This window comes from Scleropages formosus, chromosome 4 (assembly GCF_900964775.1).
Source record: "Scleropages formosus chromosome 4, fSclFor1.1, whole genome shotgun sequence".
NCBI lineage: Eukaryota > Metazoa > Chordata > Actinopteri > Osteoglossiformes > Osteoglossidae > Scleropages > Scleropages formosus.
Genome location: NC_041809.1, coordinates 8,975,214 through 8,996,333, shown reverse-complemented (window position 1 = coordinate 8,996,333; position 21,120 = coordinate 8,975,214). Strand labels below are relative to the sequence as shown.

At 37.3% G+C, this 21,120-nt stretch overlaps 1 protein-coding gene across 4 annotated transcripts in view; it reads right to left on the bottom strand.

Annotated features, from left to right (window-relative positions):
* The window catches only part of adgrb3 (adhesion G protein-coupled receptor B3), a 161,230-nt gene that overhangs the window by 80,502 nt on the left and 59,608 nt on the right, over positions 1-21,120 (bottom strand). For 3 of the 4 annotated variants that reach the window (XM_018749549.2, XM_018749550.2, XM_018749551.2), the window contains 5 exons: positions 13,434-13,544; positions 9,203-9,364; positions 4,990-5,154; positions 4,010-4,174; positions 602-766 (listed from right to left, as the gene is read on the bottom strand). In XM_018749549.2, the coding sequence (XP_018605065.1) occupies positions 602-766; positions 4,010-4,174; positions 4,990-5,154; positions 9,203-9,364; positions 13,434-13,544 (768 nt within the window). The remainder of the gene's footprint in view (positions 1-601; positions 767-4,009; positions 4,175-4,989; positions 5,155-9,202; positions 9,365-13,433; positions 13,545-21,120) is intronic. The other variant, XM_018749552.2, reaches the window with a different exon arrangement.

Genomic DNA, 21,120 nt, shown 5'->3' with positions numbered 1-21,120 from the left:
CCTTGAGCTAAAGTCCTTACCTTAAATTGCTCCACTAAAATTATCCCGCAGTATAAATAGGTAAATAATTGTAAGTTGCTCAACGTCGTAAGTTTTTCTTTTTTGTTTAGAGAAAAGTGTCAGCTAAAGAAGTAAATGTTTCCTTTTTCTGCGGAGTCACTAACACATTAAGTAACTTTCTGCAGATGTCACAGTACTGTCTCCTAACGTGCCAAAATCCCGAAGAAAAATGCACTGTTTCAAAAGAGACGAGTGCAACAATGCCTTATTAGCGCATTCGCTATGATAATAGGCGCCATCTCCATGGAGACAATAACAAAGTGAAAGAATCAATGCCATCACTTACAGAAATTAATCAGCCCTAACACTCTAAAAAAAGACAAAAGGGAGAGTCTTTGCCTGCTTCAACCCTGTCAGTGATTGTTTTCCAAGGCCCCAGTGCCATTCTGGATAATAATCCCATCGGCAGAAAAGCGATCCATTCTGAAGACTTGGAACCACAAATGTATGTGCGGCTTCAATTTATTCAGCTTTTATTATTTTTTGTCCCAGCGCCCATTCTGTGTAAATTGACTTTGAAACCCACCTGTCGTGGGATTACCTGGGCAACGCTGGTCGCTGCACTTCCGCACCTCATCACTGGAGCCCTCGCACTGTTGCCCGGTGACGGCGGCCCCCTGGCACAGTCGGACCCGTCTCTGCCAGCCGCCGTCACAGGACTTGGAACAGCCACTCCAGGGACCCCAGGGGTTCCACTGGCCATTGGCTGCGGAGGAAGGGACAAATTTGACAGCTGCTCTGAATCTCCCCTTTACACTGGCCTTAACCAGCCTCTTATGGAACATGGCTTGGTATTTATTTGTTTATTTGTTCATTTGCTGCAATGCAACACATGTGCACATCTGGTAATCAAGTTTTAAGAGCTGGTGACAGTCATTTCGAGGGCCTTCGGTGAATGCGACCCCTATTCATGTAACATGCACTGAAAGGTAATTGTGATCATTTATGACATGGATTGGAAAACAATTTCTGGAGTATCTGGACATCTTTCTCGCACTTAATAGCTACAACTACATCATCCCATCTGTGAAGTATTGCAGCCTTTTTCACCTTCTGCCCTTGCTCTACCTATTTTTTCTTGATGTATGAATTTTGCCTCGATGTTGCTATGGGTTAGAATCAGGGTAAGGGTGAGAGTTAGGGTTAAAACTCTAAAAAAAAAAAGAAACATTTTGAATTAACTTTAAATTTTTGGGCTTTTCAGTACAATCCAATCACAGGAAACACTTCAAAATAAGGTTTTGGCACTTTTTGTCTTTGATGGTATGATATAATGAATAATAATTGCAAATAAGTCTCCTTTTTGTCACTTAAAGGCTGCTCGGTGGCTGTGGCTATAATTTCCCTCACTTAGCCAATATTAAAGCATGTTTTATGGTAAAGTTTCAAAAAAGCAGCAACATGCTTTATGGCTTTTTAATGAACATCGTAAAATTCTGCATTAGAAAAAAGCAGACGTTTTCACTTGCACTGCGGTATAAATCTCGCACCCTTGTTGCCAAGGTAGACCAGTGGGACTACAAAAAAAAAAAAAACTGTGGTTCATGGAGGCTAAACTGGACTTACCTTTATTTCAGCTTTTAATTTAAGAACAAATTCTTGTAACACATTAACAATTTCAGAGAACAGGGAAAAATTAAAAGAACTCCTTAAAATGTATAATCAACATTTGTTTTATGACTCGCTCACATTTGGTGAGATAATGTGTTCTACTGCTATGGCATACAGAATAAATTCAGAACTTGTAAGATATGAACACTTTTTTTCAAACTTCTCAGTGCCGCATGATCCATTCTACAAAATATTATGTCTACCTTTTTACTGTGTTTACTTTATCTGTACGCATTTGTATTTATTTGCTTTGCTGATTATGTGTAGTGTTGTTGAATGTTCAGTTTTTTAATTGAAAAATGAAAAAGTTGGATACAGCTTATGTGTTGAGAACACAAGGACTTGAGGATGGTTTTAAAAGTAAAGTTGGGAAGTGTCCCTGGAGGACCTCAATTTCCGACATTTCTAAGCACTTTCACATACATTCACATTTACATATATTCATTTAGCAGACACTTTTCTCCAAAGCGACATACATCTCATAGAAAATACAATGTGTGCATTACATTAGGAGAAGGAGAGACATAGATGCAGATGCCTGATACTTAAGTGCAGTTAGTTTGTTTCTTTCCACATAAGTCTGGGCTACTCTAACATGACATAAAGGACACAATGAAAGAAGAAAAAGAGCCATTAAAAAAAATAAATAAAAAAAATAATAAAAACAGCACAAATACAAGAAAGAAGGAGTGTTTTAATTGTTATAATAGCTTTAGCGCTTGTGGATTTCTGATCTAGTGATAGTACTTCAAAGGCTCCCTGGGTGTTTTCTCACTCTGGAAATATCAGTATAAATTTCTACAAAACCTCTTCTCTTGAGGATAGCAGGTGTCTCCAGAGATGAGCAAGTCTCACTGCGTTGTACTTTTGTAAGAGCAGTATCAAACCTTCCAGCTCTGCAATTAAAATTTTCTTCACTTTCATGTGAGATACGCCAATTGAAGCAGATGGTAAAAATATGACATGGTATACTGACAACGATTGCCACCTTATCGACAAAGAGAAGCTAAACCAGTGGTAGATAAAATAACACTTCGTAATGCTGCTACAACAACAGTAATAATAATTTATATTATTATTATTGTAGTATACACTTGTATATTATCCATCCATCGTCAACAACCGCTCGCCCCAAGCAGGGGCGCAGTGTGTTGGAGCCTTACCCAGCAACACAGGGTGCAAGGCCGAAGGGACACACCCAGGACGGGACGCCAGTCTGTCGCAGGACACCCCAAGCAGGGCTTGAACCCCAGACCCGCCACACAGCAGGCGCCACCATGCCATCACACCCTCCATATTAGTATTAGTATTATTTCATTGTGATTCTCTCCAGGACAAGTGGAAGGAAACGGATTGTCAGTTTCTTGGAGAAAAAGTCATATCACAGTCTTCACACCCATATGTCAGTCTGGGGCTGTCTGGAAGTTGATTATCTTGAAATGTTACTTATGTTCTTTAGTTGTCTGTAATAAGACTATTTATAAAAACAACAAATATATTCCAAACAACCTTGATCGTCCTGCAGAGGCAGACGGTTAAGAAAAATTTCATTATTACGTGACTAATAAAGTTGAGGTATTTGGGAAATATGTCAGCATAACATGGCAACAGAGACATGTTCTTGCAAAAACATTGTCGAAAGTATTGTCTTGAGACATTTTATATAATTTCTCATTTCACTTTCTTTCACACGCCTCTTTGCCACCTCTTGCTGATGATACTTTTTTCAATTATTATTATTCATCTCCAACTTTTTGATTGTGAAATACCTTTGGGGGGATCAGTTCCTGTAGGATGCTGAGCGTACTGATGGATAGGCTTACAGCGAATGGCATGGTGCTCAAAAAGTACCTAAATCATGTACTTCCACACACATATATGACAGAGCAATAGAATAAAATGTTAAAATTTATATTGCACTCAAGCAATGTAAATGGCATGGTGGCATAAGAGGGTAATGCTGTTGTCTCACCCTTTCTGGACTGGAGTTTTGTGTCTGGCATTGACTTTGACTCAGTGGAGTTTGTGTTTTCTCTGCATGTTTGCATGAGTTTCCTGTTGGTGTTCTGGTTTCCTTCCACAGTCCAAAAACAAGCACGTAAGAAGCTGATGGTAAACCACTTCTGCACCCTCTCCCACCTTGTAAACCATGCGAGAGGATGTCAGGAATCAGTACTTACCCTCCCCACCAGAGTAAATGCATCCCATGGCTTTCAATATGCAATTCCTACTGCATTTAGTATGGAGGGTCTAAGTGAAAGCTGCTTTATCTACATACTGTATGTGACCGGTTCATTGTCCAGTCTTCTCCTGTGGCAGCAGCCTAGAGGGGTCCTACCTGTGCAGTCTGGGTTGTAGCATTCCCTGCTCTCTGCCCAATGACCCCGACACTCGGAGCCCCCGTGCGCTGCTGCCGAGCACTGCCTGGTCCTCTGCTGGGTCCCATTGGCACATGTCACCGAGCAGTCACTCCACGGGCTCCACTCTTGCCACTGCCCATCCACTGAGGGGCCAAGGGTGCGGTGGTGGGAGTGATGAGGAGTGGCAGGCGGGGCAAGAAGAGAAGAGGAAGAAGTAGAGAAAGACAAAGTTGTCTCATTAGAAACACACTTTCGGAACCGCTAGTCCCATACGGGGTCGCGGGGAACCGGAGCCGAACCCGGCAACACAGGGCGGGAGGGGACACACCCAGGACGGGACGCCAGTCCGTCGCAAGGCACCCCAAGCGAGACTCGAACCCCAGACCCCCCGGAGAGCAGGACCGTGGTCCAACCCACTGCACCACCACGCCCCCTTTCATTAGAAACATTTCCGTCATTTGTGACTGAGATGAGAGCTTTGGAGCACATGACAGAGGTGGGTGGGGGGGCTGCCAAATCCCACTCACACAGTAAGAGAGGACCTTATCATTCTAAGCATGGAAAACTCTTCATAGCTAATGTATTTACAGCATGACGGTGGCAATTACAGCTAAATGATTTTTTTCTGAACAAGACCAGTTTGATGGTACACCACTGGGTCTTTAACCCGTTCATCAGTTAGCCCCCCTTGAGGTCAGGAACAGGTTAGAGGAACCTCATGTTCACCGAGACCATGACTGAACAATTTATTTCCTTTAATTTGTATTTTCACCTTGATGTGGAGCACTAAAGACCAGACTTGCCATTTACTGCCAAGTTCTCATCTTTCTCATTGTACTAATTCGTTTGCCTTTTCTCTCCCGAACGCCACGCAGACAATTTGACCTCCTTAGAATCACATGTGGGACACAGAGTGAAAGAGCACTGTGTTCTGGGAAGGAGAACGAGCGTGACGAACCTGGGCAGAGGGCGATGTTGCAGAGCTTGGTCTGGATCTCAGGTCCGTCACATGCCCTGCCGCCGTGCTGGGGCGGGTCGCATGTCCGCGTTCTCGTGCGCTGGCCTCTGCCACATGTAAATGAACACAAACTCCAGGGTGACCACTCTTCCCACACGCCGTGCACTGCGGACAGAGGAGAGGTGTTAGATTCGGTGGGTTGTGTCTGGGTCAGTCGAGCTCTGTGCCCCAAAGGCGCAGCGATGATCACCCACGTAGCCGGACTGGAATGAACATATATATGTATATACAATTTTTAGAAAAAAAAAAGAAAAAAAAGAGTGTTAGGAATGGAACACACTTGGAGAGTAATAAGGGAGAAAAAAGTTTGCATGCATATCTTCCCTGTGGATGAATAAGAAAAAGGTCACAGCATGAATCACAAAGACGACTGTTTTTATCTGTCTGACGTGTTTGTAACATACAACTTGTGAAGCATATAAGTGCAGTTTATTGTACACTGGCTCCTCCTTTTACAATCTCAGTTGAGAGCAGAAATCTCTATATAATTGTTTTTGTTTGTAAATCTAAAATCACTTCTACTACCACGTTATGTTCTGTAAGTCTTTAACAGATATATATTGCACATATATGTCATAAGATATGTTGTCGCCACACACTCCTATTCCATGCAGCCTATTGACAGATTTGAACCTTGTGCAACATTTGTCATCGTGTTATTGATCACTCACAAACACGAACACATGCTGTGGAAGTAAATTCATTTTCTGTTTGTGTGCGATTTACTGACACCTATTGGTTGGATGTGGAAACACATGTTGCTTTGGCTCTGCAAGAAATAAAAGAAGATAAATAAGTGAAGCAAATTCAATGAAAAATAATAAACTGCCAAATTCTTGTATAATTCCACTGTTCATAAGAGGAAAAGCCAGTGTACAATGTATGCAGTGGACCGAAATTGCCTTTCCCTAAAACGTTGTGTGGTTATTCGTGTCAGAGAGTAGCCTGTTTTCTCGACTTAGAAAATAATGTGTCCTGATAATATAATTTCAAACTTATAATTACAGATTTAAACAAAAAAAAATACACCTCAAACAGAACTAATTAAAGCTAAATACCCTCTGCACCACAAGCTAGGCATACAATTGTGATAGATGACGTTTGTTCCCCACTTTGTAGGAGTGTTTCGGAAATACAAAGTTATTCATAAATTAAATTATCACCTTAAGCTGAGAGTACTTCTCCTTTCTTTATAAAATATATTATGTGCTCCTTCATTAGAGGACACAAAACTGAAGATTCTTTAAATTCATACTAATGTATTCAGTCTGATAAATGCTGAAGAGACAATTACATGATGTAATCGACAATTTGCAATTTCAAAGCACAAATTAATTTTGTGACAGTATGTATAACATTATAGAAGGAAAACAGGGTAATATAAGTAATAAAATAATTAATGGTATCTTGAAAGTGTTATTGCTTTTCATTTAGACTTGCTTGTATCATAGTACTTCGGCTAAACATTCACTTTAGAAGATGACTACTTTTCCCAAGTGACAAAAGTAAATTTATTCTAAAGTCTGTTTAAATAATAAACAGCTGCACATCCTGAGTTTTTTTGTTTTATTTTTGTTGTTTTCCTTCCTCAAAAGAATTATTATTTTTATTTTAATTGTGGGATTAGTCCATGCCCAGTTTATTGATGTAGCACAGAATATTGTACTGTATAAACATCTGTCTTATTGCAGTTTCTCACTCTAAGGGCTGCTTGGGTGATTTTGGGCAGAAAGAAAATTCTGAAGCTATATGAATGTATATGAGTGCCTTAACTCATACCTGGTTCAGCCTTGTTAAAATGGAAATGCCACCAGTACATCCAACACTTTAAAGTCAGCAACACATGCAAGTGTGGATGTGTGGACCAAAATCTGACTTAAGCTGATTACTGATTTGCTAACAAAATATTTTTTTTTTGTAGATCCAAAATGCTAATTCCAATGCTAAGTATGTATTTTACACATGCCATGAAAATGCATTTTTGAAAAAGTAGAAAATGATCAAAAACACAAGTATATCTGTACTACTGCCAAAACAGCTGAAGCATTCGTGAATTAATCTGTAAGATAGTGTACCTTTGACACCATGACTTTCCTGGAAACCTATCCTTCACCAAAGGAGAAAAGAAATTCTTACAAAGATATTGCAGTCAAATATTGTGTAATGAACTGCATATCTCCTGGGGATATAGTCCTGCAGCAGTCACATTACATTAAGCATTTCCTCATTAAATTGCCTTTCTTTGGAAAAGACTGAAACTTGCCCCATAATTCAATTAGCATATACTATTCCTACTTTCATCCAAAAAGTTTCAACTACTTTCATACCAGACTGTGATAAATGGACCACAGCATCTATCAGTACTACTGGAACCTGTCTGTTTATCATTTTGTTTAAAAATCACCTCCCAGTGACCAAATGATCTCCATCTTTCACTCAGAAGTGCCGAATCTCTCTCAACATTCAAACAGGTTCTCAAAATGCATCTTCCTTTGACTCACTTCTCCCCTGATCTCCTGTGTGCTCCATAAATGTGTACTTCATTATCGGAAAAAAAAAAAAAATGCTATGCTACATGCAGCTACTTGTAGAATATGTACTAGTTTATACTTTATACAGTGGTATTAGATATATTGACTGCACTCAAGAATCACATGTCTGCATCTAGATCTCTCCATCTGTTGGTGTAATTGGTTGTTGTATTGTTTTCTGTGACATATGTTGCCCAGGAGAAAAGGGTGTGCAAAACTGATAAATTCAAAGGACCATCCACCTCTCATGACAACCATTCACACAACTTTTTTTTTTTTTACAAACTAATGTAAAGTTTGTAACGTAACGCTTTACAAACGTTTTACAAACTACTAAAACTGACTCTTTCAGACTACAAACTATTTCCGCAACACTTGATCACAACCCTTGATCTATCAAATTAATGAGTTCCTGAAAACTGTGCGGACATCGACATTTCAGATACTGCAAGCCTATTTACTGTAATTTAAAAAGGGGAGAAATAATAATAATGCGTTCTTGGTCCATCTAAAAAATACAACAAACGAATTGTCCCAAATATCACTAGAACACTGTGAAACATATAACTATGATGGAAGCTTGCTGTGGATTATACTATCGGCAAGCACACAGAACCATGTACAACAGGCATATGGAGCTGCAGGTGGTAGCATAGTGGCTAAGGGTCCTGAATGGGTCACTGGGGGAGATTCATGTCCCGTGATGGTCCTTGATATCCTACCCTTGAACAAGGCACTTAATTGTTCGAGCAAAACACCAAGCTCTACAAAGAGATAAAGGATACTATTTTTCTTCTTATTCTTATTATTATTATTTATTTTATTTTTATTATTATTATTATTATTATTATTATTATTATTATCCGAACAGTAACAAAACAAAGCTACTCTTTTCATATGAGTTACATGTGTTGAAATTTCGGAAAGGTCAGTGCTATTCTCTAAATTTCACATGCAACAATGTGCAGCTGGCCTGAAAAAAAAAAAAAGGAAAAAGAAAAACAGAACCCCCCCCCCCCCCCCCAACACCATGCCCTGCAGTGTCTTAACAAATGTGACCATGCTTCTTCCCAGCAGCGAACACAAAGCAGTGCTGGCACGCAAAAAGCTTGTCAATGTCTAACGACCGAGGCACCCTAAAACAACACATTGCATTAGTTTTAAAGATGACTCGAACAGATGAAGATGATCATCTGTTGGGGAAAGTAGGTGACAGGAAAGGAACAAAATAGCAATTAAACTGAATCAGGGGTAAAATCTGAATCAAGCATACAAAAGGATGGAAAAAATCAACATCGTCCTTGAAAAACTAACAATACATCTTCTAATAGTGAAAATAGTAAAAAAAAAAAAAATAAGAACAAGAACAACAACAGTAATAATAATAATAATAATAATAATAATAATAATAATAATAGAAAGAAAGTAGAACGAAACAGTACCAACGATGAAGACATTAAAATAATTAAAATAAATAATAAAAATACAGTTTATAGATAACACAGATAGAAGTACATAGTATAATAACTAAAAAAAAACACACTTCTGTGAAAGTACAAGATATTACTTGTTATAAGTGAAAGATAATGAGGTAACATTCAAGCATCTGCTGCTAACACTACCTGGACAGAGGGCAGTGTTATTGCAAACCCTTGACTCTCTTAAAGGGCCGCTGCAGTGTGTTCCGTAAGGTGAGACACATGTTCTTGTTCGCACCTGCGACCCTTGACCACATGTTACTGAGCAAGAGCTCCACTGGGACCACTCCTCAGCACCAGAGTCACCTGTGTGGGAGAAGGGTGACACCAGTTAAACGCAGCACCACGGTCACATTACAGCCCAGGGGCAGGGTTATGTCAGAGGCCACTCATGGGCATATTACATGTTAAGTGGCTACTGATTTTCTTTTTTTTTTTTTTTAAAATTTTTAAGCTCTTTTCTTTGTTTTAAATGTGATCTTTGAACATGCTTTATGCACCTGTTAAATTCAGAAGTACAGTTCCTTTAAGCATCATTGCTGTTATTATTTCCCACTAGCTTTAATATCAGGCCTATAGTTTCCATGGTTTCGTGTATCCTCCAAGCCCTGTTTGAATTATTTCAGATTTAAGTGTTAAAAAAAAAAAAAAAAAAAAAAAAAAACTTTCCATAACAGTGTCCAGGCCCCAGACAAATTTCAGTAATAACTGGTTCTATTATTAGAGTTTGGAAAGGTCAATTCTTTGGCTAGAACAAAACATAACTTTGGCCGTCTGCAAAATTATAAAAGAAACACAATTAGAGCTCTGGCTTTTTTCAAATTTACTAATATTGTGTCCAAAATGTGTTTATATAGTTCCCCTTCCTATTTTTCCAGTTTTACACTGTTGTTAACTGCATTTTTTCCATTAAAACTGTCTATTGTCAATGCAAAGCTTTTGAGTCTTGACAACATTTTGACATAAAGCAAACCAGACATTTGTTCAAAGATCACATGGAGTTTTCAGCCAATAAAAATGTACTGGCCGAAAAATTGCAAGATCAAGTAAAGGCTTCCGCACAGTGTGTGATCTGAGATAGGTATTTGTTTAAAATGTTTATTCATAATACATAATACATCTGTTTACACAGATGCTGTTTCTTTAGGATCCATATCAATTATACTACAATATCATCAAATGCTTCATGCAAGCAGTTCAACAGAAAAAAGCTTATTGACAAAACGGAAGAAACAACATGAAGATAACATGCAAAATGGGTTAAATGAAAAAACAAAATCAGTTAATAAAACCAAATGGCAGCTCATGAGGAAATGTATTTTATTATCCAATACTACTGTGCAAGCAGTTAATCTGTAAAAAGCTGCTAAAAAAAGAAAAACTGTGCTTTATTTTTGTTATGTTTTAGGACAGAACAAAGAGTGAAAAATAATAAATAAGGCAACTTCCTCCACTGTATTCAGCAGAATAAAGCTATTTATATCAAATTATTAATACTGAAAAGAATCAAAGACATTGCAGCTATATTACAACCACAGATGTGCATGGCACTGTTTGTCATTTCAAGTATTTATGTGAGTTTCAGGGTTTGAAGAGTTGTTTAGCAGACTAATAAACATCAAAATTTTATCAGATTTTTTACACTAAAAGAGCAAGTTTTCATTGATTGAAACAAATGTATAAACTAACTTAACCTATATCAAAAGCAGTTTTTTAAAAAAATGTTAAGAAAAATCAGTTTAAATTCAATCCAAACCTAATTCAAAATAAACAATGTTTGGTAACTTTTTTTTTTTTTTTTTTTTTTACATTTTGTATAATCATAGTTCTAGATATATAAATGTTCTAATATTTCATCGTTCAAATGAAAACTTCCAGTAGAAAATAACATTACATTAAAAGCTTCTGATAATTAATGAACTGCTGTTTTCAGTAATATATAGCAGGTAAACTTGAGATTTTTACATTTTTTCTTGACAATGTACTACTTAGAGTGGGGATATTAACATGTAATGATGTGGAACGAGCACCATATAAAGGAATTTGATATAACTGCAAATGCATATGCATATAGTGTCCAGTGAAAATACAATAGGTGTGTTTCACATGTCACCACTGTCATGTCTAGAACATAGAAAGTTTAAGGACTTTGTATCGGCTATATCAAGGTTCCTACATTTATTCTGAAAAAACAGTTAAGATCAATTTCTTCTTTTGCTGTTCTAACTGAATTTGAATGGACTATTTTACATATAGATATATAGGCATCTATTTAAAACACGAGAAGTCATAATAGGGCTGAAAAACACTGCTTTGATCATATTCTCTGTTAGATAATCTGCAAAGTCAGTTTTTTATATATTAATAGTATTATTATTACTTTTTTAACCATGCAATCCCTAAGAAAAAATAAATTTAGTCAGAACTGAAAGTACGAGATAATACAGGATAGGGGTTGTTGAATTGGGTTTTAGGAGTTGGGACTGCAAGGGTTAAGGCACTGCTACAGTGATATTTTCCCTGAATTCTTACTTATTAAATAAACAACTGTATATATAAGTATAAACGGAAAAAATGTCACACTGCAAGATGCCTTGGGCAGGTAGACTTTGTGACACTGTAAGCAAATTCTGACTTACCGATCAGTAGCCTATAGCTGTCAGTATATACAAATTTTTCGATATAAAAGCCATATGAAATGCTGAATAAAGGGAGAAAGACTCATTTGTAGTCATTATCAACCGAAATGGGCACCCACACAGCACGTCTTGCATCGTAGAAACAATAAAAAAGGTTAAAGTATGAATGGACTGAGAAGTGTTTGGTGACTACAAGGCATCTGAACAACATTTCTAAGCAAACAAATAATTTGCTTTCAAATAAATTCCAGATAGGCACCAAACATTTCCAAGTACAGAAAAAATGTAATAATATATGCTATTACTGTTCATTTTGTGGGAATGGTGAGACTTTACAAAGTCTGATAGTCTGTTTAATGCATTGGCTTGTATGCATAAGTGAATTGCTTTGCTTAGAGCAGCAAGTGTAAATTATATACTACTTGTAATTTCAGCTCTGAATACATTCAAATTTAATCGAAATCTTATGATGCTTTTAAAATTCACTGGGCAACTAAGCTGTTTCCAAAATAAAATGCCTGAGGGTGAAATGATTCAATATATACATACATCTTCAGAGAGATAGATTCTAACATTATTAAAGCATCATAAATTAGACTTGCATCACACTGAAAGGTGGATCAATTTGTTACATGAAGCATCATGGAACAAAATTAAACACTTTAAAGGATGGAAAACTAAAAAGATTATATGAATGGTTCATAATGATAAATAACAAGCTCTCAAAGCACAAAGGGGAATAAATTTTAGTAAAGAAATGTTTGCAAGTTAAAGCAATGTTGAGAAAGGTTGCATAAAGAACTCTCACAGATTAAGGAAAAGGTTATAACAGACAAATAACCATTAATAATAATAATAATAATAATAATAATAATAATAATAATAATAATGAGGAAAAAAGAAGAGACTGCAGACTGCTCCCCTTCACACTAGCCCCATGTTTAGCAAGCTTGTACATATGGGGAAGAACAAGCAAATGAACCAAAACAGCAAAGAAAAATAATGTACTGATTACTAGGAAATTAAGATCAGCATGCAAAGAGGGATAGTCTGAATTCAACCTTCCATGCCAGATTGGTTTAATTACATAACACTTTTCCCATTTTAAGTTTATTCATTTAATTATAGTAACAGTTTATGCACATCACCCAGTTCATTTAAGGAAACAAAAAGTTGCTGAATATCTGACTATCTAAATGACCAGGATTTTGAGATTTACTTGCTTAGTTAGTGTCTTTTATAAGCATTTTATTTATGAAGACAATTCTTAATTGCAGTGGCAACATTTTTCACTTTTACTAGAGTTGGTTTAATATTTCTCTAAATGCCCTTTTGGCTCTGGATTAAACTATTCTTCCTGGAAGTCATTAAATGCTTGGAAGCACATCTTGCCCATCTCTTCAATATTTAGTGGGAAATAAATAATATACTTGCCAGTTCATTCTTAAAGCATTACAGTAAAACAAATAGAAACCAGGAAACCCAATTACACTCCTGATTCAAAGCAAATAAATGGTGGGAGGAAGCAAATTTATCTTAGGAGATTGTGTGCAGTATCTATTTATGGACTTTTTTGTTGGTGACGGCAATAAAGAAGGAGGAGGGGGGGGAAGCAATATGACGTAAACATTGTCACTAAAAAAAGGTGCATTACAAAGTGAAGGCATGCAAGTGACTTAGATGACATTAAGCTTAGTTAACAAAAAAGGAAAGAAACAATATAACTATTGTATTACCAGTTTGTGCCATAAATTTAGCAGACTCATCTTGCTCCTGCTGGCCCTTTGTTTCATGAACTGATCTTGGCCGCTGACTTTTTACTGTATGCTCTCCGATCATTCCAAATTCTAGGGACAGAATAAAGGTTTATGAAAACTACGCTCGAACAGGAACTTCAATACTTAACTCTTTATTTGGCAAGAAGTGTGTAACAACAGCAGCACACGGCTAGAAAGGAAGATCACACATAAATTGCTTACTTGCCATTTTACTTTAAAAGGAAAAAGGGGAAAAAAACAGAGAAACTGTTTATCAGGTGAGTTGGAGTATTAATTGAGTTTAAAAGCACAGCTTAGACACATAGCACACATGCAAATTAACTCACATTGGTTTAAACAAGACGGTCACCCACCCTTCCCCCACCCTGTCCCTCCCAAAATAAAAATAAAGTCAAAATAAAAAAAAAAAAAAGAAATGTGTAAGCCATTCAGGATCATTAAAATAAGCCACAGTGGAGGGGAGGGGGGACATGAGCATAACATGCTATTGATCCACAGTTTCTGTACCAAATCCAGACTTTTGAACCATTAGTGCATAAAACGGGCAGAATCTTTAAGATCATAAGATCTCTTGTATTATAAATGTATTCTGAGCTGTGTTTCCAATATTTAGCTTATTGGTATTTTTCTGAAGACGTAAGCACATGATAGAAATGTTAGCATGTTTCCCAGTGTAACTGCAAAAAAAAAAACATTGCAAGTTTGAATATCATGTTAGTTAATTTATTATAATTAATTCATATTAAAAAAAATAGTGTAATTAATTCATTATAAGAGCCAATGGAGGATTGGTATTCAGGGTCATGGGATAGAAACACATTTTGGGTGATGGGTGACATGGCGAAAAATATAGTAAATTGAGAAATATATGTTGTATCTGTAGGATGATAATAGTTGGGTAAAGTTTAGCAAATGCATTGCTTGTACTGTCTATGGTCCTTCCTCAGCAGCAGATTATGGACTGCTGGGCTACTATATGTACAATGGAAATCTATATATAGAGAACATGCCAAGGTTTTTTTAATGACCTGGGAATTCCAAAACCCTGGTCTGATATTGCTGTATGTAGATTGGAAATACACACACACACACACACACACACACACACACACACATATTAATCTATATATATGTAGATTGGAAATGTATGGAAATGTTTAACGTGCCAAGTTTTTTGTTATGATCTGGGAATTCCAAAACCCTGCTGTGTTATTGAGAATGTAGTCTAGATATCAGTCCCATATCAGATGAAATTTTGACAACGCTTAAAAAAAGCAATGGTATCGTTAGATGAACATCAACGTTAAATTCTAATAAACCTTCACACTAGAGAAACAGGAGACGGTACATTGTTTCAAATGAAATATTATTTTTTCTTTCTGATACATCTAAGGTGGTTGAAAGTTACTGGCATAATAATGAGTTTTTAAACTTTCAGTTAGTTACCTTCAGTTTTATAGTCAAAGTCAAGATTATAGTCAGTTTTATACCTTCAATATACCTAGCGTACACCATAAGACTCCATCATGTGGGTGTATGTTTACAGTGCACAGCAGTAACCCATTAAAATGGTTGACTTAATTTCACAAAATTAAACAGCATAACTTAATTGCTTCTTGAAATGTATTTTGCATTCATTATGCAAAACTAGCACATCAACTCATGTAACTTTCTCAATAATTATTTGCCATCATTGTAAATTAAATTAACATTATGCGGACTTGCTGTCTGAGCTGCCATCGTACAACACAATGAATTTATTATATGTAAAGAAATTACATTCTGATAGTGCTATGTGATTTTGACCTTCTGGCCTTTTTTTATGTAATTGAATGTATTTGCAGTTTCTCGGTGTGCTGTCTCTGTTGCTATGTTGCTGTGATTCAGAACTGTTCATAAAAGTAATAAAGAACATCACACATATATATGGTGTATATACATATATATATATACATATATATATATATATGTGTGTGTGTGTGTGTGTGTGTGTGTGTGTGTGTGTGTATACACCATATATATGTGTAGGAGTATATATATGGTGTATAAACATATATATGCACATATTTTTATATATATATAGAAAACATTATATATATGTATTAAAATATCTGCGTATACAGTACTGTGCAAAAGTTTTAGGCACTTGGTTGGGGAAAAAAAAAGCTGTAAAGTGAGAATGTTACCGAAAATAATGCTCTTAATTAATAAACTTACAACAAAGGTTAGTAACCAGCCATCGTCAACACCCACGGCGGGTTTGGCTGGGTCCAGCTCTCTAGCGGTCTGGGGGTCGAGTCCTGCTTGGGGTGCCTTGTGATGGACTGGTGTCCTGTCCTGGGAGTGACCCCTCCCCCTCCAGCCTTGCGCCCTGTGTTGCCAGGTTAGGCTCCGGTTCGCTGCGACCCCGCTCAGGACAAACAGTCTCAGACAGTGTGTGTGTGTGTGTGTGTGTGTGTGTGTGTGTGTGTGTATACTTTCTTTCTTTAATGACAAACAAATCCCTTATTGTAATACTGTAACTTTTTGCAAAAGGAATGCTTGGAAATCTAAAATATGCTGTTTCCCATTGACACTAATGCAAAAGACATTAAATAACAGTCTAAAAAAAAATATTTGATGTTTCCGAAATAAAATGCCTGAGGGTGAATTTTTGTGAAACATCTAAGTGCCTAAGACTTTTGCACAGTACTGTATATATATGTACACCTTGTACTGTTTTCTTAGATTAATGTAACGTTGTTTACATATGCAAACATGTGTAAACAACGTTATATTGTTTTGCATGCAGTCACAAAAAAACATATCCTTTACACTTGTATGCAACACAAAATTCTGTAGGAACTTGGGTACAAAGCTGTAGTTAACAAATGAGCAGTTTTCTGGACCTGAGGAATTTGCCAGTTGCGGGAGAGTATGAAATGAAGAATATGAAGAATATTAATCAGACATTTTTTTCCCCCAAATTGGACCGACCTTGTATAACCCAATGTTTTAAATCCTTGTTTGATTTATTCTTGGTATTTCTTGTTTCCTTTTCCTTCAAGAAGGATAACCATCATTTCACCAATCATAGCCCTATGGTATTGTTAATACGGGATTTATTTATTTCTTTTCTCAGTACAAAGTTACACCGAGCAACTCTGAATTATATCATAACTCAGAGAAGAGGGAAGTGCAATCGTTTCTGCCCTGTGCAAGAGATGGGATGTTGACATGTAGATCAAGAACAAACTATCATACTACAACTTCTGATGAGTAAACTTTCTATCAGTGTGATATAAGGTCTCTCTGTCGACATCTTGCCTTTCCTTGCATCAGGGAGTCTTTTTTTGGCCCAGTCACAACACAGTTATGCAAAATGTCCTTAAATCTCCCACCTAACATTACACATCTAAATTCATTTGCTTATCAAGAGCTGGAATTTTGAAGTGCAGCGCTGACTTTTAAATAATTATCTGAAGACCATGTTGCATGATTTATTTGGATTCCACGTCTGTCATGGTAACATTACCTATGCAACAGACTTTACCCAGAATGCCTGCGTTTGGCCCGAATTTACCCTGTCTACTAATACTAAGTGGGCTTAACTGCATGGGCTCTGGACAGAATTAAAGCACATTCCAAATGTGTCTCTGTATTCTGCAGTGATGCACTGGACATTATGCATTGGTATTATTCAGTTTTGAGCAATTTAACCTTGACTTGGAAACACGAGGAAATGTACATAAACATTACTCTTGTAAAGACAGTGTTTCTTTTGCCCAAAGGACTGGCAAGCTGCAACAAGGACACGTCTAAGCAAGCACATAAATCTCAGAAAACGGCCAAATAACAGCACAGCTGTAACCTTACAGGTCCCATGACTGCAAACTGAGTTCTTTTCATATAAATACATACAGAAACAGTGAATAAAAAATAGAGCACGGCAAAACATGTTGAACTTGCTGAAATATGCAGTTCCTCTGTTAAAGGTGCTGGGAATTCCTTGGTGAAGAAAATCGTAAACTCCACATTATGGTGTACATATACCATCCACAGCAACAGAAAATATGTCACCGTTTTTTCTTCCTATTATTTTTACAACACATCTACTGGGTTAAAACATGTTGAATAAATGTTGTTTCCTAATCAAACTGACATTGTACAGACAGGGATTATTCACTTGACTTGCATTCATTATTTTTTATTTTTTATTTTTTTTAATTGTACTGCAACGATGGCATTGAAAATTGCAGCAATTTAAAAGTGTAAAAATTAAGCATACATGTAATCATGTTTTTCCTGTTTTCATAAAACTGTTTCTTGACTATTATTCAGAAAATGACTGTGTGGTGATATTGACTTAATTATATGTTTGAATTAATTTGGTTTCCTTAACTTCAGTAAAATTTAAGAAAACTGAATTATTTTAATGGGGGGGCGCAGTGGCGCAGTGGGTTGGACCGCAGTCCTGCTCTCCGGTGAGTCTGGGGTTCGAGTCCCGCTTGGGGTGCCTTGCGACGGACTGGCGTCCCGTCCTGGGTGTGTCTCCTCCCCCTCTGGCCTTACGCCCTGTGTTGCCGGGTAGGCTCCGGTTCCCCGTGACCCCGTATGGGACGAGCGGTTCTGAAAATGTGTGTGTGTGTGTGTGTGTGTGTGTGTGTGTGTGTGTGTGTGTGTGTGTGTGTGTGTGTGTGTGTGTGTGAATTATTTTATGTCAGTTTTAGATGTTCTGTCCCAGGCCTCTTTCATTAACAACCTTTCACTTGTGAGGAATATGTAGAACAACTGAAATACTGAGTCCAAAGATGAAAACACAATGACAGTATAGCAGGTGTATATTGTGCCTAAAATTATATTCAAATTTCACAAAGGAATTAACAATTTCTTCAGCCAAATTAACCGAATTTGACTTGAGGGCAGAGTAATAATAATAATAATAATAATAATAATAATAATAACAAATTCTAATTTTCACAAAGTTATTTCTGCCAGTCTTTTTTTCTTCATCTCATTTTACAGCTTTTGAAATAGGAAAAATGTCTTGCAATTTGTACCTAACAGGTATTTGGGTCAAACCTTGTAACGCTTTCCCGCAACACCATTATATCTGTAAACAAAAATGAAATCAAGATCTATATTATATGAGAGTCAACAGTTATGTTTCAACACGATCAGTGGTTTCATAAGAAGAAAAACTGCCCACACAATACAGAGACAAACTTATTGCGAGGGCAGATGACCTTTGGTGTAGCAGCGGAGCCCATCTTGGTGCCCAATTCAATGCCTGTCAGACACTTATCTCACATTGCCCCTACGGCTGTTGCAGGAACAAATCGATTGCAGACTTCCCCACAGAAAGGGTGGTCGACCACCGTGCTGCTCTATTTCAACTGACATCTGCGAGAATGCGTACTACAAGCCTGCCATACGACTCTCTCGGCACTTTCATGGCTGATCGCGGAGAACCGCACGGTATGACACACAATGCGATGCAAGAGTGGCCACTTAAACACAACGCACTGCAGAGAAAACCACATAAAAGGGAGGATTGTGCATTTCAGCGACTGAATGTAACTTAAACATCAAGACTGTGGCTGAGTATACAAATCATCCTGGATATAACTTAATGTCATTTCATAATGTTTCTTTACAAAGCGGAAAAACTTTTGTGGAAGACTAATAACATTGCACAATTAAAAAAATAAAACAAACAATATGTAATAATGCACTTTTGTGTAATGCAGTCCTCTAAACTTAATGAGTAAACACAACGCTAACGTTGAAATGGATATCTTCTACTATTTATATTCCGTTCGCAGCAGAACTAACCTGCAAAGTCAGATCTTGTTATAAGATGTGCTCACCAATGCAAATGAAATGTTATACTCTTGCACGTTGAAATTCTGGTGAACGTCCCCGCTGTTTTCCGGACCAGATTCATTTCCTGACCTTCCACAAAACCCTGCGAACATACCTCAAGGCCAAGCATGAGTTTGTGAAACTGACCCTTAACCTGTTTAATCTGCAACCGCTGCATCACTTCAGCTGAATTTATCTCTGGGCTACATGTTATACTGCTTTGTACTGGGTACTGGCTAAATGTGATGTGTACACGAAGAATGCGGAGAAAAAAAAAAAACAGCCCAGTTTTAGACAATTTTATACATCATACATGTCTGGAAATTAAGGGGTTCTGTTCAATAATTGCATGCAAAACAAAAATACATTGGCAAAAGTATTGTCGGGTACTGGATAATGTTGTCTGTCTACTTAGCTTAATAAAAGCTCAGTAAATATACATGACAATACATAACAGAGAATAAATGTAAGAAATGGCAAGAGTGATTTATTACCTTAATATGAGATTGGATACCTTTGCATTATATATGAAAAGATATTTCGAATACTTCTCCATAATACTGGATTCCATAAATATGTGCAATTAAATAAGCACTGGTATCAAGGCTGACAATAAACTAACTGTCCTCTTCAGCACATTCCTCTGATATTAGGCGATGACATCACATAAACTGCATGCACTGCAATCTTCAGATGTGAAATGTGCACCTCATCAGCTTCCATTAGACGACATATTCATACACGAAATGGCTCTAGTGGATTTCAGTTTATTTCGAGCTGAATAAAAGCTCCCAAGGCTTAGGCTGAGGATGGCTTTAAATCTGTGCTGCACACTGTTACTATGCTCGGTATGTATGTGCAGGAAAACAAACAGAGTCAAGTACCGCTCCACTATACAGTCAGCATCCTCCTTGGGGTGCAAGTGGCGCAGCAGCACCCGTAACAATTGCCCCCGTCATGCCGACTGAGGAACTCAGACACCTGCACATCCTGCGATGTTGCCCAGATGTGAAGAAGATGGAGATTTATTAACATGCTGAAGTACCATCCAAAGGTTCCCGTCGTAGATCACCGGTGATTTCAGGAAAGCAATTTAGCTTCCTTTCCTGTCACAAATCTCTCCAATAGGGCCTGGCGGTTTTGTACCTCCCCAGGAAAAAAGGGCCAGATAAATAACACACCTCGTTTTGAGGTCATGCTTGTCTTCAGTTACCCCTGTAGGCCTCTATTGTTTAACTTCCCATAAATTACATCCATCACACTGGCAAAAATGAAACAGCTTCTCCTTCCGGTCTGCCTTATCCCTCTGCACACTCAAACACACAGATGCTAAATCGACTCATATGTACAAAATCTAACAAAAACTCCATTATATAGCTGGATTTTCAGTGGTGGTGAACAACTTTGTTTAAAGGTATATCAGCAGTGTGCACAATGTTGGAAATACATGCCAAGACTCTGGGCTCATGAGGACAAAAGAAAAAGAAAAGGAAGTAAATAAAATAAAGCCACAATTTCTACGCACCGGACACTATGCCAGCCTACAAACTGTAGCAGACAAACGAAAATTCATCGAAGGGGTACTTTCAACACTTTTTTTCTTTTTCTTTTCTAAATATGACTACTTAACAACAATATTTGGTCCATTTTGACTACATGGAATTTCCAGAGCGATTCAAAAAAGGTTTAGCGATAGCTTTAGGTAAGAAGACTCACTCCATCTCAGTTGCCTGCTTCCCTCTTTGAATGTTGGCAATCGCTTTCAATTTAGTCCGATTGCCTGCAGCACATGGCTAATGGG